The sequence below is a fragment of the Corythoichthys intestinalis genome, chromosome 14 (assembly GCF_030265065.1).
Source record: "Corythoichthys intestinalis isolate RoL2023-P3 chromosome 14, ASM3026506v1, whole genome shotgun sequence".
Taxonomy (NCBI): Eukaryota; Metazoa; Chordata; class Actinopteri; order Syngnathiformes; family Syngnathidae; genus Corythoichthys; species Corythoichthys intestinalis.
In genome coordinates, this window is record NC_080408.1 from 6,692,147 (window position 1) to 6,704,500 (window position 12,354).

Here is a 12,354-nt window from a genome sequence, read left to right on the forward strand (position 1 = left end):
TAAACTTCCGGGTCATCCTCTTTGCCGTTGTGTTGCGTGATTTTGCTGCTGTGCTGTGAGCCGTTTGCTGTTGTGCTACGAGCTATTTGCTGTCATGTTGTGGCAGTTGGGATTTGTGCTTTTGCCGATTTGCAATTGCAGTTTAGGAATTGGGGATCGTGTTGTGGCAGTTTGCATTCGTGCTGCGAGCCATTTGCTGTCGTGCTGTGGCAATTGGGGTTCGTGCTTTTGCCTGTTTGCAATCGCGCTTTAGGAATTGGGGATCGTGTTGTGGCAGTTTGCATTCATGCTTTTTTCTTTTGTAAAGCGTTTACAATTTGGGTTCGTGCTTTTTTCTATTTGCAAAGTGTTTGGACTTTGCATTTCGCCTGACACCTCTCGGCCACCGTAGGTCAGCAATAATTATGACACTCAAAGAGTTGTCAGTCTACCTTAAAAAGAAGTCCACTTTTACCCCACCACCTGTTTGTGCTCATTATTGGCATCCATGTACCCTATAGTCAGTAATAATCCAACTGCTACCATGGGCAAGACCAGAGAGCTTTCAAAAGACACCAGAGAAAAAAATTGAGCTCTACAGTGCTGGGAAAGGCTATGGGACAATTAGAAAGAAGCTTGGTGGGAATAAATGAACAGTTGCAGCAATTGTTATAAAATGGAAAAGGCTAAACATAATTTTACCTCGGACTGGGGCTCCGTGTAAAATCTCTCCTCGTGGGGCATCCCTGTTATGTGCCACAGGTAAGTAACAGATGTTGTTAATTACACAAATTAGAGAAGCATGACGTGATTTTTCAAAGGTTGCCATTACTTTTGTAATGTGTCTTTTGCCTGTCTGAAGTTTGCCAGGGACCATATGAATGGCGCAGAAGGCACAGTGTACCCTCCTTTGTTTCGTTGAAATAAGTCCATGCTTTGGCCACTCTGGTGGGCTTTTCTTACTTTGGCGCTTTTGTGTCCTTTTTTTTTTTGCAAATTTAGAGACCATAGTAGGTGTATGACCATACCTGCTGTTTTTCTGTTTGTTTTCTATTTGAAGAAAATGGGTACATTTCAGCCATGATAAATGTGTTGAATTTTGATATATGGTTGTTTAAAATATCTGATATTGTGACCACCCACTGCAAAGGTATCCATGTTGACTCCAAATGTAAACATTGGTCTCATGTCTGACGTAGGAACAAAGTTTATCGCACACTGACAATTCCACATGATGGCACTTCAAACGCAGTATTTGCACATCTTCACTTTGGTCGGCGTTTTTAAAGTGATCCTCTAACTTAAATACATGTAGGCTCTAATAAACCACAATTGTTCTCTTGTACTAAAATATGTTGTTAGAAACACATAAAATGTTAAATCAATGGCAATATTTTATAATATTTAGTACATATTTTGATCGTTAGTTGGCGCCATGGTTTGCAGGCTCGCAGTGATGACGTCATTGGGATCGTTCCAAATGTGTAGCGTGTTCAACAATTGCTTATTTTATCAAGTAAAATGCTACGATGTGCTGCTTTTGGATGCAATTTCCAGTCAAATGGAAACAAGGGGAGTGAAGTGAGTGGTCAAGATGGAATTATTATTTTTAGTGAATAAATGTGGATAAGTGGAAGTTTCTCCCCCTTTTTGGTCCCTGTATACACGTATCCTACCCACCACGCGTTAAAACTGGCGCCCGAACATTTTTCCTGGATCCTCAGTCAAGGGATCCGTCTATTTTCTGGATCCGACGGTCCCACCGCGTCTGCAATATTGGTTTTGGATCTGTCCATTTTTTTGATTCGTCCGTCCCAAAGCGGCTTTTCGGATCCGTCTATTTTGTGGAATCGACGGCCTGATTGTGGCTACAACATTGCCATGGGATTGGTCTAATTCCTGGATCTTCCAGTGAGTAAAAAAAAACGCAGATTTGGATTACTATTGCTATCTTTTTTTGTTGACTATTCTTCGTGGGAGTTTTCCCCCAAATCATACTAAATAATTAAAGCACTATGGCACGCTACAGTGACGACAGCGACTCTGACGTGGACCTTACAACAATGTTGGGAGTTCGTCAGGGAACGAATGTTTGCGTACTGCTGAGCTCCCGAGTGAAGAGTGGTCAAGGTGGAAATATTATTTTTAGTGAATAAATGTGCATAAGTGGAAGCTTCTCCCCTTTTTGGTACTTTTATACACGTATCCTAGCTACCACGCGTTACAATGTACAAGACATGGATTACACAAGGTGTGCTCTTTGTCCTGTACTGTAAGCACACGACAGCTCTGGATGCTAACAATCTACATAATTATATTGGGATAAGTTTGAAAACGCAATATGCTTACCTTGAATATCTGCTAATAAAACTGGAGTTCCCAACAGCATACACTCTCGCTCCCAACCGGAGTTCCCAACAGCATACGCTCTCTCGCTCTGTTGTCATTGAGATTTTTGTCCAACTTTTGTCTTATCATTATTTGCTGTAGGGCTGCTGCTATCGAATAATTTAGTAATCGAGTATTCGACTGAAAATTCTATCGATTAATCGAGTAATCGGATAAAACATTTTTTATTAGGTAAGGAGCAATTATAAATATACATGAGAAAACAAGACATTTCATCTAATATTGAACCATTTTCAGTCAATCAATGTCTTTATTTTCGACGCACATTGTTGAAAACAGCCAATAATTGCATCTCAGAAGTGACTGGGGGAAAAAAATTATTATAGTAGTCGATTAATCGATGAACAAGTTAGTTCGAATAATCGAGTGATCGGATAAATATGAAAAAATGAAAATACCTGAGCTGGGCCTCAAACGGTATAATAAATAAATAAATAAATAAGGATCTACATATGTACAACAAAAGAACAACTGGCTAACTTATATAGCAAAAGTCCACTAGCTTAAATGCTATAAAATACCAACCTTTTATTTTTTTTTTTAAACAATGCTCTTAAACAATGGTTCAGACACATATTCCCACAAAAATAACGAATGCATTAAAAAACATTAGTTCAAACAAAAACCGAGCTTATGTTGGTCTTAACAGGGAGCAGCTGGATTTGGCCATGTAAAATGAGGCAGACTAGAGGGTAGTGTATCCACCCAAATCAATGAAACTAAATGCAAACACTTTCAAAAACAAACCATTGCAACGCCACTTTAATTTTAAACTAATACTCGGAGCAGCAAAATTTAATTCAAATCTTTTTTTCTCATCGAATACTCGAGTTAATCGATTAATCGTTGCAGCACTAGATTGCTGCACACATTTTTCCCTGAAGCTCGTCTTGTGAACGACCGACAGTGCTGTCCTGCTCCTCACTTTTCAGATCTGGTTCAAATAGGAAGGGTAGAACCGACGACATGTTGGGAAAGCTAACGAGTGACGCGCTGGAATTTCGGCAACGGGCCCGGTGACGTCACGCACTACGACGTAACAAGAATGGCGACCTATCGCTTAAAATAATTTTACAAACTTTATTAAAACAAAAACATTAAGAGGGGTTTTAATATCAAATTATTATAGCTTGAGATGTCGATCGGGTCCGATCATGTCATTTTCAAAGTATCGGAATCGGCAAAAAAAATATCGGTCATGCCTTTTTTTTTTAAAATACATTTTTTTATTAAATCGTTTTCTAATTGTATTTAACGTTACAGACATAATATGTTACACTCATCCAGTCTTTAGTTTAGGCTTAAGGTAGTATCAAATTTATCCCGATAACGGCGGTAATTAATTTTTAAAAAAATGTATCACGTTAAAATATTTAACGCAATTAATGCATGCACTGCACGACCCACTCACGCATTGTCGCGCTCAATCTGTAATGGCGCCATTTTACCTGTGAGAGATAAAAGGCAGCGCAAAATGAGTTGAGTGAATTTTGGCAGCCTTTGGAGTTTTTTTTTAATTGGCTAAAACCTTACAATCCCTCCCCCTACGATTAGAAATATCATGGGAAGCAATGTGGGGAAGCAAGGTAGCAATTGATCTTTTTCTTAACACCTTATGTTATTTCCCAACGCAGAGAAGCTATATCAATTGGTAGCACTACGCACAGTCATGGTTCCACTTCCCATCATGCATTTGGGAATGCCTACAGTATAATTTACTGAAAGCTCAACAAACACACTAGATGACAATATTTAGTCACAATATACAAAGTCACAAGTCTTTCTATCCGTGGATCCCTCTCACAGAAATAATGTTAATAATGTAAATGCCATCTTGAGGATTTATTGTCATAATAAACAAATACAGTATTTATGTATTGTATGTTGAATGTATATATTCGTCCGAGTTTTATTCATTTTTTTCTTAATGCATTGCCAAAATGTATATGATCGGGAAAATTTATCGGGAATGATTGGAATTGAATCGGGAGCAAAAAAAAGCGATCGGATCGGGAAATATCGGGATCGGATCGGGAGCAAAAAAACATGATCGGAACAACCCTAATTATAACTCATACTAACATTTATCTTTTAAGAATTACTTGTCTTAAAAATAGAGGATCCCTTTAAGAACCCTTGTTTTAAATGCCCAAACTGTGTGTGGATGATAGGCCAAACCGTGGAAAAAGTTCTTTTTGCAAAATATCCTGCTACGTGTAGACATGGCCCAAGTCTTAAGCCCATCCCTTCTGTTATCTCCAGGGTTCTCGTCTAGACGACCAGCGTTGCGCGCCTCCCCCTCCACCGGCGCGTGGACCTACGGTACCGGACGAGGATTTCTTCAGCCTCATCATGCGCTCGCAGGCCAAACGAATGGACGAACAGCGCGTCACGTTGCCCTCTTCCGCAAAAGCCACCGTCGCCAATTCCGGCTGAACGTAGCACTTATACAAGTTGAAATGGACTCATCAGAAGCAACAGCTATCATGTAGTACAGGAACTCAACTCAGGCTATCAGGGAACATTAGTGTCATTATTTCAAGCTGTTTATTACTTTTAATATTGATTTGTATGTGTTATACTCTCTATGATTTTGCGTGTATTTTACATTTGTGTGCTATTTTTCTCTTTTACTGTTCAGAAAATTATGAACTTGATATGTTTCTTTCCATAGATTTTGTTTCCTTTTTTTCTGAACCCATCTATCGCCATTGACGAATATAGATGTCCCGTCCATTCGAATGATGACACGATTGTTTTCTGCCCAGTTCAAATGGATGATGGAACGTCTATCGTTGTCAATAAGTTAGTTCTCAATCGTCTAAAGAATTCCCAACATATGTACTGTGATAACCTTTTGTACTTATTTGTTAGATCAAAGGCATTAAAACGGACTCATTCAATTACAGTGGATGAAAAGTCACTTTATTGAACATAAGACCTATATGTTAGCTTGCGTTAAATAAAATCCCTTTTTTCTAGAAAACAATAATTTAGACAAGCTTAATACATCAGCATTTTAAAACACTAATAACTGTACATAACTGAAATAAATATACACGTATTAGTTTGGTGTTATTTGTTTACAAGCGAGTTAAAAACAATTGTTAGACAAAGTGCATTAAACTTAAAAATAAATTTCTCCAAATACTGTCTTCAAATAAATGATAATGGTGCGGATAAGCCTGCCCCCTATTGTTATTAACTCAGTACAGCAGTATTTGAACACAACCTAAAAAAAATTCCCTTTTTGGACACTGGCTTTATAACAATCTTTCCGATGAAAAATACTGATAATTCATTTTTGAAAACAACATTTGGGCTAATAATCCAGTAGATGCAGTAATGTTAGTACGTCAAAAAGCAACAGCAGAGACGTTAAAAGCTGCCACAAGCTTGCTATTGACACACCGAACACGAGAACTTCCACTTTTCCCAGAAATGAACTACAACAGCAGCTACAGAAATTTGCAAAAAGTTTGATCTGGTTTGCTTAACATGAAAAAAAAAAAAAAAAATCAAGGAAGGCACCATCATGAAAAAAGCTCGCATGCAACCTGGTATGAAGTGTGAGTATGTGTGCAAACAGTTCCAGTGCTTTGTGTTCCTTTGCGATGCCAACTAAGGGTGTTACAATATATCGGAAAGCTGATATATCGCGATACTTTGCAGCCTAAAAGGTTATCGGTATGCTCCCGCCAAGAATCGCTGTATCGTTTATAAAAGGTGTCACTGTTTAAAAACAAACAGGTCGCGACCAAAATCTTCCAATAGAATAGTGTCGACTAGTGGTGGGAACCTCTTGGTACCTCACGATACGATTTGGGATACAAAGCCTTTTTATCACGGAAGCCCAACGTGTGCGTCATGCAAATGACTGAGCAAGATTAATGCTGACAAGCCCACGTCTGCACCTGACAGTCCAGAACAAATGGCGGGACGCCCTGTCCCAAAACAAGGAACACCGGAGAACGCCCGATATCCAACTGATAACACGACTGACAAGATTCCCTTTGACGCTGAGGTGGCAAAATCCACAACTCTCGTAGCCCTGACAACCGTAATCCTCCGGTCCAATCCACAAACAGACAATCTTAAACAACGCCCAAACACACCTTTCTTACTGCCCACGGCCCGCCCAGTGAGCGCCTTCAAAAGACTTGTTTAACTAAGAGTTGTCATTTTTCTCGGGAACCCTTTGTTGACTTGTGATGGGGTGATGGGGGAAAATATTACATTATGCCTTTGTGATGTATGATTGCTTCTAGATTCTAACAACTTCGATTGTTTTTGACCTTGAGTTTCATAGTTAGGAGGGAATCTCACGAGATAACTTGTTTTGCACCATAGTATTGTTTCTAACACGCCTGGGTTCCATAGTTAGGAGGGAATCTCACGAGATAACATCTTTTGCACTCATAATATTTACCGTGGGAACACAACATCTGCTACCGGACGACACAACCTGGGAACCACGCAGGGAAAAGCCCCTTTTTCGAGGGGCTGAACCAAAAGTAGCTTTGTCATTGGACGGGGCCGCGCCGCCTGGGAGTGGAGGTTGGCAGTCTCCTCCCCCGTGTGGCACGTTCCTACAAAAACCGGGCATTTCCGGGCGACCAGTGAAGTCCACCAGCGGGTCACGTACGGATCGCCTGGCTTTGTTCCTTCGCCGCCTTACCGGAGCGTTGGCTCCCGCTCATTTGTCACGGTAAGCGGTTTTCATTGCTAAGGGACATTTGTGCTGTAACAGTAGCGCGGGGATTCTGGGATTGACAAACTCAATCTAGCGTCATCGTTACCCTTGTTATGCTTGTTTTTGATACTTGTTGCTTGCTCTTGTGGGATTGTAATCAATAAATCTAATTTTTTCTGCATTTTCTAATCAATAAACATTGTCTATTTTGAAAAAGTGTGCCTATTACTGATTCACCGCGAACCTGGAAATTTCGGAAAACATAGGGTGACCTTGCCTCCCTGCCTGAGTCTGTTTCTGTTTCGCCTTGCCGTTTGATCGCTGTGGACCTGAATAGACTCTCAACTCGTGCTGAGAAGCCTTTTTTCCAGCTTTCAAAATGGAGTCAGTACAAAGGTTTAACCTAGCAACATGAAGCAATTGTCAGGAATCACAAAATTTGAAAAATAAGGTCTTAAAGAACCCTTTTTTTTCAAATTTGTAAATAAAGTCAAAGGAATATGTATAATAAGCGCTCTATATCTATAGCCCTTGCTAAATCCTGTTTCTTTTTCTCATGAAACCTGCAGATACATGTGTTGACTTGCATCCATCATTTTTTTTTTTTTTAAAAGTCAAAATTCTGATTTAGTCTCAAAATAATGAAATTCTAGGTGTATCAAATGTGATACATTTGGCAATAAGGGGGTTTGGCAATAAAGGGTCAAGACTAAGGTGAACGCGCGGAGTTTGGCCTTTTGGCCGGGATGTCACAGTCCCACCAGCCCGGGTCGTTGGAGATGCACCAGTCTGGCTAAAATGTCTGATTCCTTCAAAGCTATCACCAGTAGACGTCCAAGCCATTTGAGCTGGGAGGGGTGGCAGCAATTGAACCCCTCCCTCCCACTTCAAACAGGCCCCTCCCACTTCTGTGGCAGCCAATGCCAGACAACGAGGTCATTTTTAGCCATTTCAGGTGAAGGAATCTGACCTTCGAGCCAAATTGCCCGGCCGAACCCGCGCTAGCGTAGCTCCAACGGCCCGGGCCGGCGGGAATCCAACAATCCGGCCAGAAGGCCAAACCCCGCACGTTCACCTTAGTCTTAACCCTTTGTACTGACTCCATTTTGAAAGGTTTAACCCTTTATTGGCAAATGTATCACATTTGATACACCTAAAATTTCATGATTTTGAGACTAATTCAGAATTTTGACATTTCATTTTGAAAAAAAAATGATGGATGCAAGTCAACACATTCATCTGCAGGTTCCATGAGAAAAAAAAAAACATGATTTAGCAAGGTTTAGAGATATTAGAGCGCTTATTACACATATTCATTATGACTTTTAAAATTTTGAAAAAAAGGTTTCATTAGGACCTTATTTTTCAAATTTTGGGATTCTCTGATAATTGCTTCATGTTGCAGGTATTTAAGGATTTGAAGACGGCTCACCGAAAACAAATTGACAATTTATTCAAGTCGACAGCGATTAAAACGGCAAGGCGAAACAGAAACACTCAGCCGGGGAGGCAAGGTCACCCTATCACACGTCAACAAAAGGTTCCCAACAAAAATGACCAATTGGGGATATTCGAGTCACTTCTTTATGAGTAACCCAAAATCGACAGCAAGTAATGAAAAGTAAAGTAAAGAGCATACGACAGGAGAAAAAAAAGTCTTAAATAGCATTATTATGTGAATTAGAATCATATTTTGAGACGATTCGACTATATACAACAATTTAGCAAAGCGCAGATGACGAGAAATTAGTCTTTTAAACTGCTGGTTAGCCACGCCTACCATTATAGGGCTTTAGCGTCCCCAACAGGTGGATGACGTCAGCGGTAGACAGGGCTCATCGGTTTTACTGTTCAGCCCATTGAGGGGGAATTATTCAGAACGAGGAAAATGCGATGAAGAGAGACGCAAAATGTCATTGTTTCAGTCTCTCTACTCCAATATTTTTACAGGATATTCTTTTTATCCAAGTATTTTTCCCCAATAGCTATATAAATGGCTTGAGAAGGACCAGTCAGCCCGTCGAGGGGGAACTATTCACAACGAGGAAAACGCAACGAAGAGAGCTGCAAAATGTCATTTGTTTCTGTCTTTTTACTTTAATATTTTTACAGGATATTCTTTTTATTCAAGTATTTTCCTCAATTGCTAAATAAATGGCATGGTCATGACAAATAACAGTCTTGAGCTAAATGGAATATGAAATAATAAAAATGCACTTATTCAGGACGACATGGCAAAATTACTCCATAATGGTCAAAACTGTCGACTTCACCTTTACTGTCGCACCTCCATAACGATATTTTATGACACCTAAATCGGACATATGTCGTTTCCCTTCCCCGGCTTCGGAGAATGTAAACAAACCAAGAGGCGTGACAGCTAGCCGACATGCTAACCCGAAGCGAGTGATGTTTCAAAGTCTTCGAAGCTGAAAATCACACATAACTAGCCCGGATGTTTTGACATGACGACTGGGTTGTCGATTGTCTTCGCCGGAGAGCAATTTACAGCTCGTTCCCCGGAGGAGGGCGGCTGCAGGTATTGTGCAGCTAACGTGCAGCTAATGTGCATGAGGAGAGCTTTTTACATGCCTATCAATGATCAAACCTAAGTAGTCCTTATTATAAAGAAAGTTTGTAGTGTTTACTTTGTAATCGCTGTATTCGCGGCTATTTTTAACTCAAAGTTGCAATTTCTGATCGGTCGGGAAATTTGACAGAACACCGGGCACATGAGCACAATAAGAATATAGTGCTCTCCCGGCGGGTGGATGTGCGACAAGCCAACGGTGTTGTGCTGAAAAATAGCCGCCCCGCATGCATGTCAGCCACAAAATGCAAGCCACTTACATATTAAAATGATCCCAGTATTTGACATAACACAAAACACAATGTATACGCACTTCTTCGTAAGTCCAATGGTCCCACAGTAGTAGGGCTTGTTTTGGCCAATATCCACGGTGAATACACCGCGTGTATTATGAAATAAACATGCTTTTTCGTGTCATATGCACTTTAAATGCCCGAAAGTCAACATACAGTGACCCCAAAAATCAACAGAAATTGACGTGACATGCCCCAAAATGAACTGTTTCCTGGCATTGGCTGCCACTGACGGCCTTAAATGTCCAATCCGTTTGAAAGTGGGACGGATGGTTGCCAACCTCCCACTTCAAATGGATTGGACATCTAGTAGTGATAAACTCATTCCAATTCACAGCAGGATGAAATATTTTTTTTTCTGTTTTGTCGTATCGTAGATGATCGTAAAATGATTTCCTCACCCATGTATCGATCGTTGTTGTATCGCCATATTGTGAGATCATCGTGAGAGGTTCCCACCACCTGGTAATCCACAGACCTTAAACTGCCTACTAAGAATATTGACTAAATCCAAACAAATTTCTGTAGTGAGTGTACGCAACTATGTATGTGCTTCCATGTGTCGCTAATTTTCTCATCGTTTTGATTCCCTACGCAGTACTTCTTTTTGTGTGCGTCGTTGAGGATAAATGTGCTATGGCGGGCGTCACGGGTTGTGAGTCCACAGTGTGACGGTTCGATCAGCGGACGACGACAGGAAGGAGAGGTCGTCGGTGTGCCACCGGCATTGGATTACCTTGTCGCCGTGCTCCCCGACCACGGTCAGAGGAAGCTGCTTGGTCAGGTCGCCTAGTGGTGGAAAAACAAAATCAATCATGGGACATTCAAATATAGACGCAATATGAACATACATTGATACTCTATACTAGAGCTGAAACGAATACTCGAGCAACTCGAGTAACTCAAGTTTAAAAACTGATCCGAGTAGTTTTATTCACCTCGAGTAATCGTTTATTTTGACAGCTCTAAGCATCACGTTCTGCTCGGACTACTTTCAATCCGGGACGCGCTGATGTAACGTACGTAGAGGAAGAAGCAGCAGAGAAAAAAAAACTTACTGCAGCCGACAGCCGCTACAAACGACGCTGACGTTGCTAAATACTAGCCCGCACGATGCTAGTTGGTAGGAGGTAGTGTCTGATGAGTCTCATAGAGATCACATGTATGTTGAACTAGATGCGAAATGACAGACTCGGCCGCGTCTGGGCAGCGTTAGTAAACAGCCGCCATCTTAAAGCAGTAGCGCGCTAAGCGCTAATAAATAGCGTTAAGCGCTAATAAATAAGATTAAGGTAACGTTAGCCCTGCGGAGGGCTAGGTTTCTATTAATTATGACCACTGTCAATGCTTGGCTAACGTGTCTTACATACAGGCTTTAACATAACAGTGATGTGGAGTGATGAGGGTGTAAAATAAAAACTCAATAATGCTAACTATCAATTTGAGCTCAGTAGTCATTGCTGGATAAAACACCAAGTAGCGAGCAACTCGAGTAACTCAAAGATTAAAAACTGATCCGAGTAATTTTATTCACCTCGAGTAATCGTTTATTTTGACAGCTCTAAGCATCACGTTTTGCTAGGACTACTTTTAATGCGGGACAACGCGCTGTCACGTGCGGAGAGGAAGAAGGGAAAAAAAAAAAAAACTTACCGCAGCCGACAGCCGCCACAAACGACGCCGACATTGCTAAATACTAGCCCGCACAATGCTACATTGGTAACAGGCAGCGTCTGGCGCGTCTCATTGAGATCACATTTATGTTGAACTAGATGCGCATTGACAGACTCGGCCGCGTCTGGGCAGCGTTTGTAAACAGCCGCCATCTTAAAGCAGTACAGCGCTAAGCGCTAATAAAGAGCGCTAATAAAGAGCCCTAAGCGCTAATAAATAAGATTAACGTTACTGTCGCTACTAGCTCACGGAACGTTAGCCCTGCGGAGGGCTAGGTTTCAATTAATTATGACCACTGTCGATGCGTGGCTAACGTGTCTTACATACAGGCTTTAACATAACATAGCATTGTGGAGTGATGAGGGTGTAAAATAAAAACGTAATCATGCTAACTATCAATTTTAGCTCAGTAGTCATTGCTGGATAAAACACCAAGTAGCACTGGTCCCTAATGTGCTCCAATACAGCCTGTATCATACATTTATTTTGAACACTGCAAAAACTCAAAATCCTATCAGGACTTACAGTTTAGACTAACTTAAAACTTAACTAGAACTTAAAAATGGCTTGACACAATGAGAAATTCAATTGAAACACGTGGGAAAAAAATCCTAACTTTTAAGTGATGTGTGTTATCAAGCGTAACGGCATTTTTAGGTAAGATATATATATATATATTAATAAGATCTAAAAGTTTTTTGAGTGAAAGCAGTGAA

At 40.7% G+C, this 12,354-nt stretch overlaps 2 protein-coding genes across 5 annotated transcripts in view; one reads left to right on the top strand and one right to left on the bottom strand.

Moving 5' to 3' along the window:
- Positions 1-7,297, top strand: part of gpsm2 (G protein signaling modulator 2) — a 38,604-nt gene extending 31,307 nt beyond the window's left edge. For all 4 annotated transcript variants that reach the window (XM_057857066.1, XM_057857067.1, XM_057857070.1 and 1 more), the window contains one exon: positions 4,651-7,297. In XM_057857066.1, coding sequence (XP_057713049.1) covers positions 4,651-4,824 — 174 coding nt within the window. In that variant the 3' untranslated portion in view covers positions 4,825-7,297. The remainder of the gene's footprint in view (positions 1-4,650) is intronic.
- Positions 5,292-12,354, bottom strand: part of wdr47a (WD repeat domain 47a) — a 38,425-nt gene continuing 31,362 nt past the window's right edge. The window contains exon 17 of the mRNA XM_057857065.1: positions 5,292-10,753. Within this exon, the coding sequence (XP_057713048.1) occupies positions 10,611-10,753 (143 nt within the window). The 3' untranslated portion in view covers positions 5,292-10,610. The remainder of the gene's footprint in view (positions 10,754-12,354) is intronic.